At 42.6% G+C, this 22,069-nt stretch overlaps 1 protein-coding gene across 3 annotated transcripts in view; it reads left to right on the top strand.

The window, feature by feature from the left end:
- UNC5C (unc-5 netrin receptor C) overlaps window positions 1–22,069 on the top strand; it is a 342,182-nt gene that overhangs the window by 199,447 nt on the left and 120,666 nt on the right. For all 3 annotated transcript variants that reach the window (XM_081020743.1, XM_081020744.1, XM_081020742.1), the window contains exon 3: window positions 21,507–21,650. In XM_081020743.1, the coding sequence (XP_080876869.1) occupies window positions 21,507–21,650 (144 nt within the window). The remainder of the gene's footprint in view (window positions 1–21,506; window positions 21,651–22,069) is intronic.

Below are 22,069 nucleotides of genomic sequence, written 5' to 3' on the forward strand. Positions count from 1 at the left end.
TGTATAGGAGGAAGGTAAAATTGGGAAAAGGCTACGAGGTGGCCCCTGCCCAGAACAACTTATATAAGTTGCCCTACGAATGTGCATCCACAGCAAGGATGTCATATAATACAGCCTTCAAGTTCCTTTTCATTTATCAAAAAAACTGGCAAATCTACTGAAGCTTGTTCTTAATTTGCACTGGTAGTGTGGGAGCTATTCCTTCCTATGCTGAAAAGCCTCATATCGTGTGAGATATGTCTGCTCCCCATGCCAGTATTGCCCTTCCTGGAGACTGGGACAATGCTGGTACAGGGGAGAGCCACAGAATATACTCCTTTCTGGAGAATGTACTCAGTCTGGAGCTGTTTATGTTTCTTTGGAAACATGGGAAGGGCCTATGCTGTGGCGGGGCCCATGCCATCAATGTAATACTAGGAGAGCCCTCAAGAGAAGTAAATCTGAATACTGATTAAATTATCCTCTGGATAGGTTCTGGATTCTTACAATAAAATGTGGGCATTCTTTCACCACTCAATACAGACACATACATCTTACTGCATAGTTGCTTACAAGCTGGTAAGAACCAAATAAATAAATCCCCATTACTTCAGTTCCTGAGTAGCATATTAGCATTGACCACTCAGTAAAGGATAAGGTAAAGGACCCCTGACAGTTAAGTCCAGTTGCGAACGACTCTGGGGTTGCGGTGCTCATCTCGCTTTACTGGCCAAGGAGCCGACGTTTGTCTGCAGACAGTTTTTCCAGGTCATGTGGCGAGCATGACTAAGCTGCTTCTGGCGAACCAGAGCAGTGCACGGAAACACCGTTTACCTTCCCACCGGAGTGGTACCTATTTATCTACTTGCACTTTGACATGCTTTCGAACTGCTAGGTTGGCAGGAGCTGGGACAGAGCAATGGGAGCTCACCCTACTGCAGGGATTCGAACCACCGACCTTCTGATTGGCAAGTCCTAGGCTCTGAGGTTTAACCCACAGCGCCACTCACCTCCCGAGTAAAGGATAGCCTTCATCATTAAAATGTAGACTTGCCTAGCCTTTTTAGACGGCTGCAAAGACTGTCACAGTCTGGTATGCCCCTTTATCAGCCCTCCTTTTTCTTTTTTTAAGGTAAAGGGGTTTTTTAAAGCACACAGGGCTATCTGTACACCTACATGCGTAAGGTACACACATCCTAAATTAAGAGCTTGGCCAACTGCAGTCTGCTTCACCATAAGGCTAGCTGTGAGTAGAACAAGCACTGAAATTAACAGAGTTGTCAGAATGATAAATGAGGGACAGAGCTGGATAAAGCTCACTCCATTCCAGATCTTTCCATTGACCCACTGTCACGGCAATCTCCAAGCAGGACTGAAAGTGTCTAATTCCCATTGACTTCAATATAGATTTTCCAGTAAGTAACCAGCAGGGTTATTGATGCTAGGAAAGGCCTAGATTTTGTGCCATCCCAGTGGAGTCGGTAGGGATTTAATGGCATGTGTACACAAAGGTGATGCATTTTATTTCACATGTCCAGGTGGAGATTTTCAGAAGATAATTGAACTTGGCCACTACCTTTTCACACTTCTGTTCTGCTGACAACTTGTTTCCCTTTCGAGAGATGTTGCCCCTTGATGGTCAGAAGGTGCATTAAACACTCCTGACTGCTCAGAGACCTGAATGTGCTTAAAATGTGGGAGTAGGTGTTAAATTCCCAGAGCCGCTGTCTGTCTGGAAAAAGTCACTTTTCTTGACAGTGCCCTGGAAAAGAGCTGGGGAGGAGAGAAACCTTTGAGATCGGTTACTTTCCTTTCCTTTCCTTTCTTTTTCTTTTTGTGTGTGTGTGAAAAATGTCAAGCTTCAAAGTTAGCTGTGAAATTTGATCCCTAACTGACAACAGAAAGGAGGGAGGGGTAGAGTAGTGACTTTAGACATCTACCCTTGTCCTGCTCCTCTGCACTTTATGAACTAAGAAAAATCAAAAACAAGCCTTCAGCAAGGCTCCCTAGTGACCCCTTGTGTCATTTTGCCGATTGTACTTATTCCCACAGTCTCCGACAGTCACTGAACTGTGACACAGCATCAAGATCACGGGAATAAGGCATTTCCACACACACACACACACCCTCATCAAAACAGTATCTCTAAAAGTATGTAGTATAGATGAATTTTTAAAAATAGAAACCTTTTATTTTCAGAATAATATTTATTTTACTTCATTTGTACCTTGGTTGCACTAGCAGGATGCAACCATATTGTGCAATGTTTTCTTTTGGTCCCAAATGGCTGGATAGAAGTGCTGTTTTTCTTTTCTCTCTCTCTTTTCACTCTGATTTTCTCAGCTTCCTTTAACAAGTACTAAACGGCCATTATGCTTTCTCAGTGCACATTGAGATTCATCTGCCAGCTCTAAACTGCCTCAAAGTGCTTCAGTTTTGCATGAGCACTAAACTGGGACTGGGAAGGATTACCCAGTGCTGAAGGGCTAGATCATTAGAAAAGGGCATGCAAATCCACTGAACCAGGGATGAGAGAGTGCACAGATTTTTCTTTGCAAAGTCTGAACTGCAGTTTATGTAAATCATTAACCTCTGGCAGACTTTTCCCCCCTCCAAGCTTCCTTCCTTCCTTCCTCCTTTCCTCTTTTTCTTTCTCTGTCATTTACATGTGGAAATAGATGAAGCCACTCTGGGCTTTCTGTCAAGTGCAAGAATAACTGGTGCCATCACTCTTTGCCACATTTCTCAGCTTGGACCTGGCCTTCCCGTGCTCCTTTTCACTTGTACCAGTCCTTCAAAGCACTGCTAAGGGATCCCTGCATGTGACAATAAAGACTACTGAATGACAGGAAGCACAGAGCAGCACAGACAGCTTGTCACAAATGTATTTATGCTCATGAACCGGAGCCCATCTTATTTTAGAAATTATTTAACTCAAGTGTCACTGGAAAGGCATGGGGGCTAAGGCTATAATCCCACCGACAGTCCCTTACTAGGGAAGAAGCTCATCTGAAACAGTTGGTACAATGCGCATGGGATTGCATTGTAGGTGCCCAGCCCATTGCCTGGGCACCTACAATGCAATATACAGGGTGTGTTTATATGATTTAAACTACAGCCAACCCTTTCCCAAAGGCTTGAGAATGGGTCGTGGTTAATGAAAAACAAAATTCAGAATTAAGTGCAATTAAATCCAGTAGTTCTAAACAGAGCCAGTCTTGCCATTAGGCAAGGTGAGGTGGCCTCAGGCAAAAAAAAAGTGAACCATTAATTAGCAGAAAATTATTAGTTACTTAATATTATGCACATATCTAAAAACTGTGTGAGTGCAGCATTCTGCCAGAGGCATAAAACATAACAGTTGTTATTTCCCTCTTTACCAAGGCTGTACCAGATGTTGCTGGACAACAGCTCTCATTGACCTTGATCACTGGAAGTTGGAGTCAAACAACATCTGGAGTGCTAAAAGTGCCCTTACCCTGCTCTGTCAGATTAAGCATGGTTGACCTTTGAAAGATGCTCAGGCTTCTGCTTTAGAAAGTGTCCCGGGGACTATGAGCTCCATACTTACAGCACTGACAAAAAAAAACAACCTATAATAAGCAGAGCCTTGCTTTAAGAACATGGTGCGTGGATGGTACCATTTAAGGCACTTTGGAGATTCAGTTTGATTCTCACTTGTTCCAGTCCAGATAAGCGTCTCCATTTCACATCAGTCCCTTGGATATTGACAATGATCTGCCTAAACCTTGCATTGGTCACAGCTTACAAACTGACCTCGTTATAAGCTTACTTAAGGGACTAGATAAAATTCTACCAAAACAGTGTGGGGGGGGAGCATATATTTAGAATTGCATATGGAGAACACTGCTGCATCAGAGAACAGCATCCTGTTTCTCACAGTGACTAGTTGGGAACTTCCAGGAAGCTCATCAGAAGAGCTTGATTGAGGGCAATAGACTCTCCCTAGTGTTCACCACCACATCCACATCTGGCACTTCCACTTCTGGAGCTTCCATATAGCTTAGGGATGGGAAGCCTGTTGTTGAGCTATAATTCATATTGACCACTCTGCCTGGGGCTGATGGGAACTGCAGTCCAACAATAGCTGACTCACCTGGTTTAGCTATTGTGGCCAGAATTGTTTTATCTATCTTTCTATCTGTCTGTTTGTTGTTGTTGTTGTTGTTGTTGTTGTTGTTGTTGTTATATTTCTTATTAATCAATTAAATATCTATACCACCCTTCATCAGAGGATTACAGGGCGGTTCACAATATAAAAACACAAAAATACATAGCATAGTAACAAACAAAAATCCCTCCCCAGGTTTAAAAGGCTGTATATTGTTTAATTAGTCAAAGGCCTGGGGAAAGAGGAAGGATTTTATCTGGCACCTAAAAATATGTAAGGAAGGCGCCAGGTGAGTCTCCCTGGAGAGAGCATTTTACAAATGGGGAGCCACTGCAGTAATTGCAGGTAGATCCATCCAAAGTAGTAGCCATCTCTACATCCATTGGCCAAAAGGGATGAAGTAAAGGAAGCTTATCAGAAGTGCTTAAAGCATTATAATCAGGATAACTTACCCTGCAAGATACACCAATTTCAAATGTATTATTTGTGCAAAACAGTTTTAAAATAAGACATCAGTTTTATATATGAAAGCATAGTTGCTCCAGTTTTGGGGTTGCTGTTTTTTTTAAAAAAAGATCAGGTTCTCAGCCTAAAGCAGAGTGAGAAAAAGTTCTGCTACTTGGAACCTGATTGAAAAGTCTAAGCAAAACCTTCAGGGCTTTGCCTTAAGCATCTGAGTTTTGAAGGAAAATGTATAAATATATCCCCATTGTGCATAGCTCTATGATCATTTTACTGTTAACTGCCCATAAAACCTGGTATGTCAAATATTTGTGTCAGAGGAAACTGCCCCATGATTATTATCTGATGTACCATTTGAAATAAGTTGTTTGCAATGTTCATCCACATATTGAATTCACTAATAAACCATTCAGATATGTTGTGTATGAGGCATATACCTATATAAAATTATCACCTTCCAGATCAGATGCAGATAGCATTTTTCTTTTTCCTAACCAACAACTCCTTCCCTCCCTCCTCTTTTTCTCTGTCTCTCTCTGGCATCTATTTATGTTTAACCTATTTATTAATTTTTGACTCGCAAACACTGCAGAGTATGTGCTTTGAAGTATTTGAACAGAAACACTCCATGGCTGCTTGAGGTCCATATTCGAGAATCCTGTAAACATTCCTTCGAAGAACAGGGATTAACTCTACTTAATATCAAAGGCATGTTTGTTTCCTCTCTCTCTCTCTCTCTCTCTCTCTCTCACACACACACACACACTTGTTCAGGTCCTGCCATGGGAGCAGCTTCACAAAAAGTATGTTGAGTAGTAAATCATAGAGATAGAATCATATCATTGTAGAGTTGCAAGGGACCCCATGGTTCATCCAGCCCAACCTCCTGCATTACAGGATACTTGAACTAGTGGTATGTCAACGTTTCAAAAGCGTAATTCCCTTCTGAAAGAGGCTCCCATTTTTCCACTTCATTCTCAGGGCGCTTCAGAATTTATTTAGATTTTGAAGGTTGTGGTTTCCACTTGATGTTCTCCAGCAATCTGCAGCCTCCCTGACTGCTCATAGGCTTGCTGATCTGGGAAAAAAAAGTCCATGTGAGAAGTTACCTCACAATGAGCTCTATAAGTGTGGGAAGCCCAGGAACTGCAGAGTTCAGAGCTGAGATGAACTGTAGAAAGAAAGGAAAGGCACCCAAAAAAGCTCTGTGTCCACCACAAAAGAGGAACACAACAAAAATTCCACACTTGACTCAGGAGAATTTCCCGGGGATTTTTTTCTTGCCTTTGATCATTTATTTTCCCACTGATTGATGGAGAGTGGTCAGGAAAAGGATATGGGAGAATTTTTTGACACCGCACTAATTCTAGCAGCCCAATCCTATACATGTATGCTTAGAAGGAGGTCTTTCTGAGCTCAGTAGGCATTTCTCTTGCATCTGCATAGGTTCGTTGTAGGCAGCCCTGTATCGGGAAGTTCTTTATGACATTTTATTACATTTGTATATGTGCTGGAAGCTACCCAGAGTGGTTGGGGAAACCCAACCAGATGGTCAGGGTATAAATAATAAAATTAGTAGTATTACCAGCAGTAGTGATAGATGAAATCTCTTTCACATCAGTTTGGAATTCAACTTAATAAAAATCAGAAAACAGCTGCTGCTGCTGCTGCTTTCTGAAATAGATACCCCATTTTGCTCCCACCCCATTGTCAAGAGCATGAGTCTTAATGTGCCCCCACAACACTCTCTCAACTCCCAGTTCCAGGTTGGGTGAGTTTCCCAGGATGGCAAATAGGACAACCCTTCCCCTTACCGGTGTTTCTCTGATCTGCACACTTTTGCTTCAGACACATGTAAATCTGTTGGATGGCTTCTTGCACTGACCATAAAAGTATCCTCAGGGAAACTATACTCAACCTTCCTTGAAAAGCCACCACCTGACAAGGTCACAGAAAAATAAAGAACACTTCCTTCCTCAGTTTTATCACAATCTTTAAGAAGAAGACAGAACTAGGGGGAGAGAGAAAGAAAAGACAGGGTAATAAAAAGAAATAAAGCAGAATTAACAATGCCGTTGTCTCCAACTGTCATGCTGGTTTTATATCTCACATTTAAAAACTGAATTTTCATTGGGGAAAAAGAAGCAAAGTAATTTAAGGATGGGGATTAAGGAAGAGGATGAGTAGGGAAGGAAGAGAAGGTGTCAGAAGTGAAGATTTTTTGAGAGAGACAAAAGTGGTAAGCTAGAACAAGAAATATGAGCACCATATATACAGTGAACCAAAAGTTAGCATATATGATTTCGGTCCAGCACTCAGCCCTAACACACAGTCAACAGTGCTTGATACCAATTTGGGCAGATGGGGTAGATTTCAGAGAAGCAAAGATTTCATTACTGACCTATAGTGGACCTTTTCATGTAATTGCTTTGATAAACAGACCTGTTTAACTTCAGCCGTAGAACTGCATCATCTGCTTTCCAAGACGTTCCCTTAGAGCAGTGTTCAGATGTTTTCCGAATGCAGACGATCAAGCAGAATGATTGTGCCTGTTAGCCCCATCTTGCTGTTGGTTTCTGCTTTCCTTCACTGTGCAGCGAAAGGGCTTGTCACGAGACAGGTGTTTACATTCCACAGTCTGTACTGTTGGAGTTTCTCACGGGAAAGGGAGGCTGGATGTGACGTACACTGGTTTCCTGTTTTTCACTGTGTGATTCTCTCCGAGCTGTCGAGGAGAGAGGATGCATTTTCTGCTCCGGCAGAGGCAAGATGTCTTTCTGTAATATACCAGCTTTGAACTGTAAATAAAGCAATATAGAGTATGCAGCACGTACTCCTCATCCTTCCGCTGGGCACGAGACTCTGCTTTAAATCAACACGTGGTTATGGGCTCCAGAAGTCGAATCGGAGTGCCGGCAAAGGATCGTAATGCAGAGGGACAGATCGGAACGGAATCTGCTCTGCGCGTAAAAGTGATTGATGAGGTATGTGCTACTGCTCCGGGCAGCCTGCCAGCTTCTAGTTAATGGCTTTATGGCTGGACTTTGAACTTTCAAAGCCGTTTTGCCGGGAATAGGCAAAAGGCTCCCAGGCACAAGTTACTATGCTGGGGAAATCGAAAGTAACTTTTAAGTGCGCTTTTGGAATAAGGCAGCTGCAGCAGTGACGCAGCAAGATTTAAAGCAGCATATATGACGCTGAAGGCTAATGCCAGAGTCATGATGGCCCTTCAGGATGCTTGTGGGATTCCTAAGCTCAACAAGAAAAATTATGCCGACTGGGTTCTGTATGCAGAGGCAATTCTGCGGAAAGAGGGTTTGTTTGAGGTGATTACAGAAACCCCCCCAGTTCCAGTTACAGATGCATGGGAAGCTAAGGATTCCAAAGCAAGGGGAACTCTTACATTGATAGTATCCCCAGAAGAGCTCTGTCTATTGCGTGATAAGACCTCAGCCAGAGAAATTTGGGACGCTTTGAGACAGGCTCACTTAAGGACAGAAGCTGGGTCCACTATGTTTTACTTTAACAAGCTGCATAATATGGCTCTTGCTGAAGGTGGAGATGTGCGTTTACATCTGATGGAGATGCAAAATCTGAGACATGAGCTGCAACAGAGAGGACTCAACTTTCCAGAGGCTGTGTATTCTTTCATGATACTACAATCTTTGGGTTCAGGTTGGGAGTCTGTTGCAACCCAGATTGCTGTGCAGCCAACTGCTCAGCTGACAGTGGACTTTGTTACTGCCGTGATTTTAAATGAAGCAGATCGCCGGGGTGCTAGCTGCATGGGCAAGGGGGAGTCTTCACAGACGTCATCCCATAGTGCAGTGGAACCACCAGATGGCGCCAAAGCTTTGAAGGCAGTGAAATGCTACTCGTGTGGACGTCTAGGCCATATGAAGAGGGAATGCAGATATCCCAGGGCCAAGACAGAACAGCGCAGCGATAGCTCATCGCGCGGAAAAGGCCGAGGCAAAGGCAAAGGCAAAGGTCCGGTGTCTAGGACAACGCAGCACAAGGCTATGGTTTCACGCTTCACTCCAAAGGTTGCAGAGGTCCAGAAGACGTCTAGATCTTTCTTCGTTGTTGATTCAGCGGCAACCCACCACATGTGCAACGATAAGAGACTGTTTGTGTCTTTTACACCGCAGGAAGGTGCGATTCACCAGGCGGATGACCACACTATTCCCAGTAAAGGCTACGGAACTGTTGTTCTTCACAGTTTGGACTTATCGATACAGAATGTGCTTTACGTGCCAGAAGCCAAACATAATCTGCTCAGCGTTGGACAGCTGAATGAGCGGAACATTGACGTATCCTTCAAGAACAGGAAGTGCATCATCACAAAGAAAAATGATTATGTATTGCATGCTGAATATGTTGATCGTTTGTTTGTTTTGTATTATGATGATGTTGTGCAGGATGACACTTGTTGCATTGCAGGTTCTAACAAAAGTTTGCATGCAGAATGTATTCACGATTTTCATAGAAAATTTGGTCATTTGCATTTTGAGGCAGTATCTAAAATGCCTGCCTTGGTTGAAGGTATGACTATTAAACCCTGCAGGTACCACATGAAGTGCAAAGCATGCGCAGCAAACAAGGTGAAAATGGCTGCGAAAGGTAAGGTGTCTAGTAGGCAAGCTACAGAACCATACCAGGTTGTTCATGCTGATTTGGTTGGACCACTAGCGCCCTCTTTGGGTGGAAATAGGTACTTCATGGTTCTCGTTGATGCATTTTCTAAATATATTTTTGTGTACAATCTCAAGCAGAAATCAGAGGCTTTTCCTAGGTTCAAGGAATTCTGTGCTTGGTTGGAAAATGTGCACGGTAAGAAGATAAAGACTCTTTTCAGTGATCGCGGGGGAGAATTCACTTCTCAGCAGTTTGAAGCTTTTCTGACTGAGAAAGGAATTCAACACGATTTGTCTAGTCCTCGCTCGCCATGGCAGAATGGACTTGCGGAACGGGCAAATCAGACATTGCTTCAAGGGTTAAAAACCTTGCTGCATGATGCCAATCTTCCAGAGAGTTATTGGGCCGAATCTCTCTCGTGTTTTGTTTACAGTTACAATCGCAGGTTATCTTCAGCGATTGGTTGTACCCCCTATGAGAAGATGTTTGGCAAGAAGCCATACATCAAACACATGAAGATTTTTGGTTCTGACATGTGGGTTCGCTCACCACAAAACTCCAAGTTAGACAAGCGTGGATTGCATGGTATCTTTCTAGGTTATCAAAAAGGGTCTTACAGAATAATGATGACTGACTCTAAGACAATTAAGCTCACGAGAAGTGTTGAGTACAATGCAAAGTGGGGGGAGAATGTGGGAATTTTCCAATGTTATCCTGATGACGGTGATGAGACTGAGGATAGTCAAAAGCAACCACAACAACCCACTGATGAAGGTTCTGAGTCTGAATCTGAAACTGAATCGGGTGATTCAGAGGATTTCAAGAGTGCGAAAGCCTCTATGCGACCCTCTGAAAGCTCTGATCAAGAATTGGAGGAACCATTGTTCACAGTAGGTCGTTTTTCTCCTAAGAAGGAAGAGGAGAGTGTTGAAGACTTAAGGCTAATTCGTAGGTCACAGAGAGCCACAAAAGGCAGACCTCCAAAGAGATTTGCTGATGAGTTTGCTACGATAGCAGTAACAGCTGTTAAAAGCTCCAAGAAGGTATTTGAACCTTCAAGTTTCCAAGAAATCCAGGGTTTGGATTCAAAGGAAGCTGAGCCATGGTTAAATGCCATGAAGGCTGAGCTTGATTCCTTAGAAAGGAACAACACATGGGAGCTAGTTCCAGTAGTTCCAGGAATGAAACTGCTTGGAAGCAAATGGGTCTTCAAAGCGAAGACAGATCAAAATGGCAAGGTAGTCAGACACAAAGCCAGATTGGTAGCCAGAGGTTTTGCACAGGTACCAGGTGAAGACTATCACGAGACCTATTCACCCACAGTGAGATATGAAAGCATTAGGCTTATGCTCAAGCTAGCTGCAGAGGAAAATCTACACATTAGTCACCATGATATTAATACAGCTTTTCTATACGGATCTCTAGATGAATCACTTTATATGCTTCCACCTGATGGCGTACAGGTAAAACAGGGTTTTGTTTGTGCTCTGAAGAAATCCCTTTATGGTCTCAAACAAAGTGCACGGTGTTGGCACACAAAACTCACTGAAGTATTGTTTTCTCTAGGTTTTCAGCAAGGGAAAGCTGATCCATGTGTATTTGTCAAAGAGGAGGGGCAAAAGAAACTGTACTGTTTGTTTTATGTTGATGATTTATTATTCTTTTGGAAAGATGTCGCAATGTACAATAACGCCCTAGCTCAACTGAAAGAGCACTTTGACATGAAAGATCTTGGTGAGGTAAACAACTACCTATCTCTGGAAATAGAGAGAGATCAAGATGGTAACATTCTAGTACACCAGTCACAGAAAATTGCTGATGTGTTAAGCAAACTAAATCTGATGGATGCTAACCCTGTAGACACACCGATGACAACAGGTTATCAGGTAGATGACACTGAAGAAGCATTTTCTGACACTACACTGTACAGGAGTGTGCTAGGCAAGCTAAACTTCATTGCCAAATGTTCAAGACCAGACATTGCTGTTAGCTGTAATTTGCTAAGCAGACAAGTCAACAATCCTAGTGTCAAGGATTGGAAAGCTCTGAAACGCATAGCGCGGTATTTGAAAGGCACTATGCATTACAGACTGAGATTCAACAATCAGAAGTCTGGTGGTCTTGAGATATTTGCAGATGCAAGTTTTGGAAGTGACACTACAGACAGGAAAAGTACGTCTGGAGTTTGCTACATGTACAATCAGAGTTTGTTTGATTGGTCATGCAAGAAGCAAACAACAGTTAGTTTAAGTACTTGTGAAGCCGAACTGAATGCACTATCGTATTCACTTAAGGATTGTGAATGGTTAATACAATTGTGCAAAGATATGAAAATTCCTGTCAAATGTCCAATCCAGGTTTACCAGGACAACAAAGCATGTTTGGCTTTGCTGAAGTCTGAAGGTTGTAAGCAAAGCACGAAGCACTTGCAATTAAAGTTGCAGCATGCTAGGGAATGTATTCAGAAGAGACTCGTAACGGTGTCCTATATGCCAGGTAATGAAATTCCTGCTGATGTATTGTCCAAGATTGTATCAAGGGATCAACACTGTACCTATGTGCAGAAGTTGGGTTTGTACTGATATTGTACGAACACGCTGCCCAGTGATGTTCACAGAAAGGGGGAGGATGTTGGTTTCTGCTTTCCTTCACTGTGCAGCGAAAGGGCTTGTCACGAGACAGGTGTTTACATTCCACAGTCTGTACTGTTGGAGTTTCTCACGGGAAAGGGAGGCTGGATGTGACGTACACTGGTTTCCTGTTTTTCACTGTGTGATTCTCTCCGAGCTGTCGAGGAGAGAGGATGCATTTTCTGCTCCGGCAGAGGCAAGATGTCTTTCTGTAATATACCAGCTTTGAACTGTAAATAAAGCAATATAGAGTATGCAGCACGTACTCCTCATCCTTCCGCTGGGCACGAGACTCTGCTTTAAATCAACACTTGCCTGTTATATGCATTGGGTCAGAAAACTTCTACACCTGTATAAACTGTCCTTGACCTGGCAAGGTCCTCAATCATAAAGGTAAAGGTTATGTAAGGGCAGTTAAGTGCACATTTAGTTTTCCAAATGAATGTACAAAGGAGGCAGGACCAGGGAATGTGGGCAAGGTCTGGTGTATCTGAAGGGCATCAGGATGTGGATAGCTGGTCTATTTACATGGACAGGTTGGTGCTGTCTTTTTCTTTTTCTCATACTCTTATACTCTTAAGTATTCACCATAACTTTGCCAAAGTGGGAGTGAATTTAGGGATTCCTCCTTTGGTGAGACATTCATGGAAAGTGGAGATGGCTTGAAGAGCTTTGACAGGACTAGTAATATTTCTCAGAGGGATTTTCACCAGACTCGATGCCAGCAGTCAACAAAATCAGGCACTGGCTGAGATCACAGGGGCTTGGAAGAGCCTTTCACTGTGCCACCTTTTGCCACTGTCCCTGACTCCTGGCTGGCTATGTTGTACCTCCACTGTTGGAAACAGTAAGCCTCTGAATACTTGTTGTTGAGAGGAGAGGGCTGTTTCACTCTGGTCCTGCTTGCTGGCTTCCCAAGCCTAGATCTGCTTTGCTTCAGGAAGACTGCTGGATCATGTGCCAATTTTGTGCCATGGATTTGCTTTGTGTCATGTCAAAAGTAATAATAGGGTGCCTCTCAATATGTACAGAGATGAATTGCAGCTTACCCAACACATATATTAGGATGAGACTGGAGACAGGGTATGGTTTTTAGATTCTAAGGGTATGGCTTCTAAAATCCCAGTACTTACCCTTTTTTCATTTTATTAAAATGATGTAAGAAATATGGGGAATACCCTAACCATCACTCTTTCAGGTGCATTAGCAGCACCGAAGTGACCTTCCATGGTGTGCAAACCTGGGCAATGTGTATAGGGGTCCTGGGCTGCCCAGATGACAAGATCCCCCTCTCAGCCTCACTGATGTGGTCCAAAGGAAAGCAGAGCACTGTGTTTGGCACCAGCTTCACTGCAAGAATTGCCAGATAGAGGCATACAAGGTGCCATCCAATTGCCTTAGGGACGCCACTCCAGATTTGTGTAGGGTTAACTCCTCAGTCATTTCTTCTCCCAAATATATCCCACAGTTTTCCTTCTCCTAGATGGGGTACCCTCCCAAATTGATGGGTTCTGTCTGCCCCTCAATTCCCTCTACACCATGTGCAGAAAATGCCTTCTTGACCGCTGGACCCACTGTTGGTCTTGTCCATTCAAATAATTATACATAATTATATGGCTCAGGAAGCTGCCATACGTATAGTCAGAGCATTGTTCCTTCTCTGAATGGCAGAGAGTTGATTATTCCAAAGTGTCAGGCACAAGTCTTTCTAGTTCTACCTGGAAATGTTTGAGATTGAATCTGCAAGCTCTTTGCATGCAAAGCATGTGCTCTACCACCACAGCCCTTCCTTCTCTATTGTGTCTTTTCTACTTTTGGAAAGTAAAGGTTTTCAAACTAGGGGATGTGTGAATTCCCTCTCTGTCCCATGATGTTTTGACTTTATTTGTGCTCACCATGGAAAAACAGCAGAAGCAGTACCATAAACGAGTGCAGAAGACATTTCATTACCAATTCTTAATTACTGGGATTTTATACTGTGCGCAGCACTTATTGTGCACTATGGGTCTCTGCAAACTCATGCAATTATTCCCCTACAATTAAGTTTGTTATGACATAACTTTAAATGGAAAGCACATGCTTCTGAGCCCTGGTGTTTGAATTTATGCAAATATATTAATGTATGCAAATTTGCAATTTCCTGGATTTCTCTCAGAGGTTACTGGCAGTTATTCAGTTGTGGATTTTGGGTGTATAAATGGATGAGTGATGCTGATTCTTGTCTGCCAGGAACTAGATGAAACAATTAACTCATTTTAACTTCTTTTTTCACCATAGTGATCTCCTGGTGGGCAAGGACTGCTCAGTTTCATCACTCCTTCCCAGCAGGCCCTTTTTAATTGTTTATGACTATAGTCACTCAGCATGTCGAAGATATCAATGCTTCCAAGAAATAGAAATATGCCTGGAAACTTGGGCAGGATAGAGGGCAACTACCCCTCCCTTTGCTCCTGAAATAACAGCCATGGTTTTGTCCTACAGTGGAAGCAAATGATATATTTTGGCAAACTGACCATCCTCCAACCTTGGACATGGTTTCAGCACTTACAAACTGGTTCTAATTATCAGGTGCAACAAAACGAAACAAGTCCTAAAACTGAGAAGCTAAAATGAATGGTATTTAATATAGGGTCACCACAAATGTACTCTTAGAGATTGAGAGTGCTTTTGACCTATTGGCCTCAACTGGTCATATATTGTGTTCAAGTGGCAATACTACCTAGGTTTAACCATGGTCAACATGACTGTATTCTTGCAGACATAGGCTCAGATCCAAAGTAGAAGGAGGTTTATGAAAGGGGATTTTCTTATCCCTTCCTCCTGCAGCCCTATGCAGCCCCATAAAGCCTCTCTGGAGGGCTGAGGGACCACCCTCTATATGGGCCGCAGAGAGCTGCTGTAGTAAAGAGAATTGATCAAAATTCAGCCACACCTTTCAGAAACTTTCTTCTGCTTGTGGTTCTCTGGATCCAAACCATTTACTTATGTTTACTTATACATTTATGCTTAGGAAGAGGAAAATGAGGCATAATCCTGAATTAAATGTACTGGCCTTTGGTGCCTTTTAGAACATCTCAGCATACTGGCTACTACTGAAGCATAAAAGGACTTGCATTAACTTCTACAGCAAGGGATAGCAGACATTCAGATATTACACAGGTGTTCTCTTCCCTAAGTTAACATTCTCCATGTGCAGCATGTCTGTGATACAGCACCAGATGACCACAAAGAAAAGAAAATTAGCTATTCCATACGGTCTACAAAATCACATCATACACTCACACAATAAGTTCTGTGCCATCGCAGATGCTTTAACAGATTAAATTTTCTCTAACACACCTAGGAAGTGTTGTCATATTAGGGACTTCAACTGTATTAGCAAAGGCTAATAAGATTTAGCTTAGCTGACTTGATATAACACTGGAGAAATATATCATTTCCAGTTGCTGAAGCCGTACAGTTCCCTTTGTTATTTGGTCCAACAAGTACCGTAGTTTCTTTTACTTCCGAAAACTAATATTTTTGAAGCAAACCACCATTGCAAGGTTACCTTAACTGAATACATGTATAGCTAATAAATCATGATCATTTTCAAAAGCCAAGCTTGTGATCTAAGCAGAGACAAGCTGGGACTTGTTTAAATATTATATATGTGTTTGCAAGGCGTATATATAATTAACATTTCCAGGTTTGCATGGCATCTTAAAATATTATCATACCATTTAAAGTCGCACTCTTTAAAATGTATTCATGCCATTTTAAAATTTATTCGTGCAGTTTGGAAACACATCCCTTGATTACCTACATCTATGAAGATGCATGAGGAGTTAGTTACAGGAGGGGCAGGCCGTATGCCCATGCAATACTTCCAGAATCGTGTGTGCTAAGCCGTACTGGTGTGCCACAAGATGTCAAGGACAGGCAGGAGTCTGAAGGGTGGGCAGAGGAGGCAGGAGGATGAACCAGTGGGAAAAGCCAGTGATTTGTGGGATACTGTGCCAACCATGAGGCAGGGGGAAAGCAGTCAGATGGGAGAATAAGAAGTGGGGGAAGAATTGCAGGAAGGCACAGAGGGGGAAGAGACAATCCTAGAGATAGTCACATCATTAGAACCTCCTCTGTTCCCTCCCACACTGTTTCCCAGGACAAGGAGGGACAAGTGACACGGGCAGCTGGAGCTGATGTGCAGGAGAACTTGCCAGTTGCTTGCATGTGTCACATCAGAAGAGAGGGTTTAAATGTGCTAATGGACATGTTGTCTGTCCATACAACCACATAGAGCCCACGTCTTTAGCGTCTGCATGGGCTGGGTGCCAGGAGCACCTTCACTGACCTTCCGATCACAGGAACACAGGAACAGCAGAGCACGGCATTCCTCTGGAACAGGTCCTGGTGCAGTGGACTCACATTTACTATTGTGAGCACCTCAATAGTAGCAGAGCAATGGAAGCAAAACAGTGGAGGTTTTGTTGCATACCTAATCTTATTACTACTGGTTAAACAAAACAAAAGAACATAACGGACATGCACAAGAGAGTCAGCTCTCTCATACTGCCACCTAGTCTCTAGACAGATCAAAGAAAAACCAGCACAGTGCTAGGGATGGAAGTCTGGAAGAGTGGTTTCCACGCCCTCCTTTCTCTGATACTGAAAGTAAAACAAACATGATATGGTGATCTTTCCAATGGGAGGGATGAAAATACTGACATTGTCATGGCGCTGCTACACCTGTCTGGGTCAGGTCTAGGAACAGGTATGAAGAAGGAGGTGCCTAGCCAGCCATTTAGCAGTAGTTGTGCACGTGATTCTTCTACCGCAGGAGCTGGTGTGTGTTTTGCCAGTAAAGACCTAAACTTACAATCACATGTCCTCGGATGGGTGTGCTCAGGACACAAGAGGAGGTTAAGAATGCCTTGAAAATTAAGCCCCCACTATGCTATGACCACTCTTGTTCAGAGGTTACAAGAAAAATTAGCTCCCCTTTCTGCTAATATCTAGACAGTGAATCATAGAACTGAAGGACTTCAATGGTCATCCAGCTCCTCTGCAAATGCAGGAAATCCATCAGGTGCATGTTACAACAAACCAAAGTAAAACCAATACTGGGGCATTTAGGTTGTCACAGAAGTGCTATTATTAAAGAAACATTTGTTTCTTAGCTTGAACAAACAATCAGCAACTGTAGCTCACATCAAATTAAAACGTTTCCAAACCTATTAGGCAAAGCTATGCTTGCATTTAGAAGAATAATCACTTCCCAACTGTTGCAGTTCATCAGACTGATTTGGAGCCTACTGATGTCACTTTTTATATGCTACACTGCCAAGGCTAAACCTGTGAAAACAAGGAAAAAGGAAGCTTCAACCTAGAAACAACTGCACTTCAGAATTAAAGCAGATTTCAAAATGCATATTGTGTTTCCCCATATTGTAAACAGGGGAGGAGACATTACAAGGACCACTACCTAGAGTGGAAATTGCTCATGAACACACACAAAAAGGTGGAGAGAGTTGTGTCTGCAGTCCACTGTCCCTGCTCAGTTCAGTTCTTGAAACCACAGCAGCTATATTGTCAGTCTTTTAATTTCAAGGTGAAATGCTATTAAGTATTTCCCCCAAAGTAGTTCATAATTTGATTGGCAAAATGTCAAGGATAATGAATCTTTTAAAAACAAAAACTGGCATACAACAGAGGCGCTAACAGTACAGTGCATCTCATTAAGTCCTCCCCTCCCACCAGATAACACTGGGCTACATTTATATGCTTCATTCCCTCTATTGTTATAAGGTTGAAGGTGTTTTTGGCAGTGACTTTTTAAAAATTGAATTGGCATACAACATAAGTGGCAGTATGCAAGTGTATGCAGACAGTAATTAATTGCCGATTTTTTTCTGTGAAATTGGGAGCAAAAAATAAGGAGCATTCTTGGTTTTTGCTTGCCAGGACACAGTGTGCTGTATAATTAAGGATATCTGTGCTATCTTTCTGGACTTGCAGCACATTGCTAGGTCCTCAAAGGACTTTGACAAGCCCTTTGAACTCATTGTAATGGCTTTGGTCCCTGAACCACTCTTTAAGAACACTCTGGCCACATACACACCATACGTTTGAAGCACATGGATTGAATCATAGAATAATACAATTGTAAAGTTGGATAGGACTCCAAGAGACATCTAGTCCTACCCTCTGCAATGCAGGAATCTCAACTAAAGCATCCATGACAGATGACCATCCAACCTCTGCTTGAAAACCTCCAAGGAAGGAGAGTCCACCATGATTCCCCTAAAGAATCATGGGAACCACCAAAGGCGCCAAGATTGAGGGGGCCCATTGCATGCCATGTGAAGTTGCATCGTTGGGAAGAGGACAAGTGCAGAACCCAGCACAGCGTGACTTCAATGGCTTGTAGCTCCTCCTCTTTGTTGCTCAGGAGGAGCTGACCACTGAAGCTGTGCTTCGCTTAGCTCTGCACCTCCTTTACCTCCTTAACATTGAGGCGGCTTGGCTCCCGGCCAACAGATATTGGGGAAGGCAAAGACAGCTCAGCCCCATAGAGTTGGCACCCCTGGGAACTGCAGTTTCTGAAGGGTCTTGGAAAACATAGTTTAGTGATGGATAAGGGTTTGGGGCAGGGGGTGATGTGCTTTGATTGTGTGGTATGTATGCAGCGTCTGGTTTTGCAGAGGTACTCCCGTTTGCTCTCAGTAGGAAACCTCTGGGCCGAGCTACTGCAGTCCCACTGTGTTATACACAGAAGCAGAAAGCCCAGACAGAGAACCTTAGTTTAGCTGAATGTCAAACTGCACATTTTGAGATCCAGATACTGTTTAATTTACATTTCCTAGCAATCTTATACAGAGGGGAGGGGGAGGCCCAGTGTTGTGGGTCTGAGTCTTTTAGCAGTGTGGAGTTTTGGAAATTGCATTTTAAAATATTAACGTGCATACTCACGCAACACTTTTATCGACCCCTTGTCAAAAATAATATGAGAACAAGTACTGAAGAGTGGTGTTTTGACATCTCTAATGCTTTCCTTTTTGGTTAGTTTTGAAGTATTAAATATGTGTAGGCTTGGACTATTAATCCTGAATGTGAGAGTGGCACCAAGACTCAACCTGAAATTATGAAACAAAACATCAGCTGATGTTACCCTTGGTACCTGCGACCAAACATTGTCGCATTTCTATTTGTCTGAGAAGGGAGGGGGCATTGTTATGCCTTGGATGCTCGAGTGGGGAATTTAAGGACATTTTTAAATTATAAAATGGTTGTTCATGTCAGGTTCCCAGTTTAAAATCCATTATGGGTCAGGAAGAGGAGGCTAGTTAGTACTTTGAGGGGCAAATGTACAAAGTTGGTTGACATTCTGAGTCTTTAATTATAATTGTAGTTTAATGTTAAGTTTTGGAGCTATGGTTTTAGATAACTGATGTTTGTGATCGCTGATCTGCTGTTTCAAAGTGCAAATTAGCAGCATTAGAATTCTGTTAGAATTTTGCTACAAGTGTTCCAGATTTAAAAATATCCAGATTTAACATAGCATCATTAAGTCCAGTGTATTGGGGATGATCTGCTACATATATTAACCTTGTTTTGTTGCTAGGTGAATTAAATGCTGTAAAAGTCTCTTTATTTATCTCTACCACTTTGCCTCAATCACTTTCTCAGTAAGGTGTATACAACTATATTGTAACCACTTTGATCATAGAAATGATAAATGTTAGTAACACCTCAGTGAATCTTTGGGGGTATTTCAATAGCAATAAGGTGTGTTCCAGATTTCTTTAAAATATCTTAAGGAGTGTCATTTTCAGACATTCAAAGGTGTAAGGAGCAAAGCTGCAAAATTAGACTTTGCCTACTGTTCTAACTCTTCATAGCAGTGCTAACTCCAGATGGCCAGAGAACAACAAACATAGAGACCAGGAGGCCAGCATAATATTTGCAAGAGACTGCATTAGAAGGAACAAACTTTAGTCAACAGTGTGCTGCTACCAAACTATATACAAACATGAAACCAGCGAGATGAACCTAGTTTCCTTTCCCTGCTGGTCTCCCCTGGGACTGATCCAGCCAATACAACCATTTCTAAATCACTTTAATTCCTGCTTACATTATAACCAAGTCCTATGAGGGGAAAGGTTGAAGGAATTGGGCATGTTTACCCAGGAAAACAGACAATTAAGAAAATTACAAGAAAAGGGATTCAGACTAAACAATTAGGAAGTTCGAGCTGCTTGATAGCATCAATAATAATTTCATTTATGAATCACTTCTCATGAGCCATCCCAAAGCAATTCACAATATAATAAAAACACATATAAAACAGTTACATGTATAAATACCTGTAAAGAAATTGCATGTATGAAAATACTTATATATCACACAGAGAGAGATTTTAAGGCAACAATAGAACATTCATAAAATCAATTCAAATCCAATACACGTGCCAACTGGGATAAAACTCTTCATTAGAAGGCTTGTTGAAGGAGGAAGATCTTTAGCAAGCAGAGAAGATGCCTGCCTGGTATTTAATGGGAGTTCCCAAAGCTATCTTCCACCACACTCAAGGCCTTATTCTGACGTTGCATGGAGTGGACCTCCTGAGAGGATGGTATCTGCAGGAGACCCTCTCCTGTAGGACACAGTGATTGGTTGGGTGTTTAAAGGAGGTAGATGGCCATGCAAGCAGTAATAGTGAAGCTGCAGCTAAGCCACAGCAAAGCAGGTCCTGGAAGTTCTTGATGATGGGACTCTCCTGAGGTATGGGATTCGGCCAGTGTCTGACTGCACTGCCAGCCCTGCCTTCTTGTCTGGAGGGGGAAGATGCATATTTTGTCCCTTTCCTTAGAGCGTATACATTGCTCTATGAGGGAAATGAACATTTCCCCCTTTAGACAAGACGTCAAAGTGTGTAGAAAAGTCCCAGGATCATTTTGCATCAACTCTGCTCCTTTTGAGTATCTAAAGCCAAGATGTATGCAACCATTTCATTTTATTACCCAACATTTTCACCCAACAGCATGTATGCTTCAAAGGTAAGATGCAGCCTTTCCCATCCCCATGCTAACAAGCACCATGTATGTTGCTGTTAACAATTCAAACAGCTTGTTGTTGTTGTTGTTTAGTCGTTTAGTTGTGTCCGACTCTTTGTGATCCCATGGACCAGAGCATGCCAGGCACTCCTGTCTTCCACTGCCTCCCGCAGATTGGTCAAACTCATGCTGGTAGCTTCGAGAACACTGTCCAACCATCTTGTCCTCTGTTGTCCCCTTCCTCTTGTGCCCTCAATCTTTCCCAACATCAGGGTCTTTTCCAGGAAGTCTTCTCTTCTCATGAAGTGGCCAAAGTATTGGAGCCTTAGCTTCAGGATCTGTCCTTCCAGTGAGCAGTCAGGGCTGATTTCCTTCAGAATGGAGAGTTTTGATCTTCTTGCAGTCCATGGGACTCTCAAGAGTCTCCTCCAGCACCATAATTCAAAAGCATCAATTCTTCGGCGATCAGCCTTCTTTATGGTCCAGCTCTCACTTCCATACATCACTACTGGGAAAACCATAGGTTTAACTATGTTGGCAAGGTGATGTCTCTGCTTTTTAGGATGCTGTCTAGGTCCCCCCCCCCCCAATTCTGAAATAAATATGGAGCTATTGATTGTGTTTTGGCAGGACTGATTGTTCGAGAAGTCAGCATTGAGATTTCCCGCCAACAAGTTGAAGAACTCTTCGGACCAGAAGATTACTGGTGCCAGTGTGTGGCTTGGAGCTCAGCAGGTACTACGAAGAGCCGGAAGGCCTACGTTCGTATCGCATGTAAGTATTTATGCTTCTGCATGGCTCTGTCTTGTTTGCATGATTAAACCTTTCATTGCACTACTTAAGTCAAAAGGACTGAAGTTCCTTTTATAGGAGTATAGGAAGCTGCCTTATACTGAGATGTATTGTCTGCATTCTCCAGAATTTCAGATAAGGAGTCTTTTCCAAGTTGTACCTGGAGATGCTGTACCACTGAGCTATACCCTTTCTCTCACAGGGAAACATATCTACACACTCTGCATTAGTGTAAGGTGTAGTTTGACCCTAAGTCTTCATTGCTGCTGGAAATGAAGGTTAGAAGGATAAGCCTTCATAGAAAAGGTGCACTTTGAAGACGTATCTGAATGCAAATCTCCATTGGACAACCTGAGATTTTAATTACTGATAAAACCCCAACACAATTACTTGTCAAACAC

The sequence above is a fragment of the Podarcis pityusensis genome (genome assembly GCF_964106645.2).
Source record: "Podarcis pityusensis genome assembly, chromosome: 9".
In the NCBI taxonomy this organism is placed as follows: domain Eukaryota; kingdom Metazoa; phylum Chordata; class Lepidosauria; order Squamata; family Lacertidae; genus Podarcis; species Podarcis pityusensis.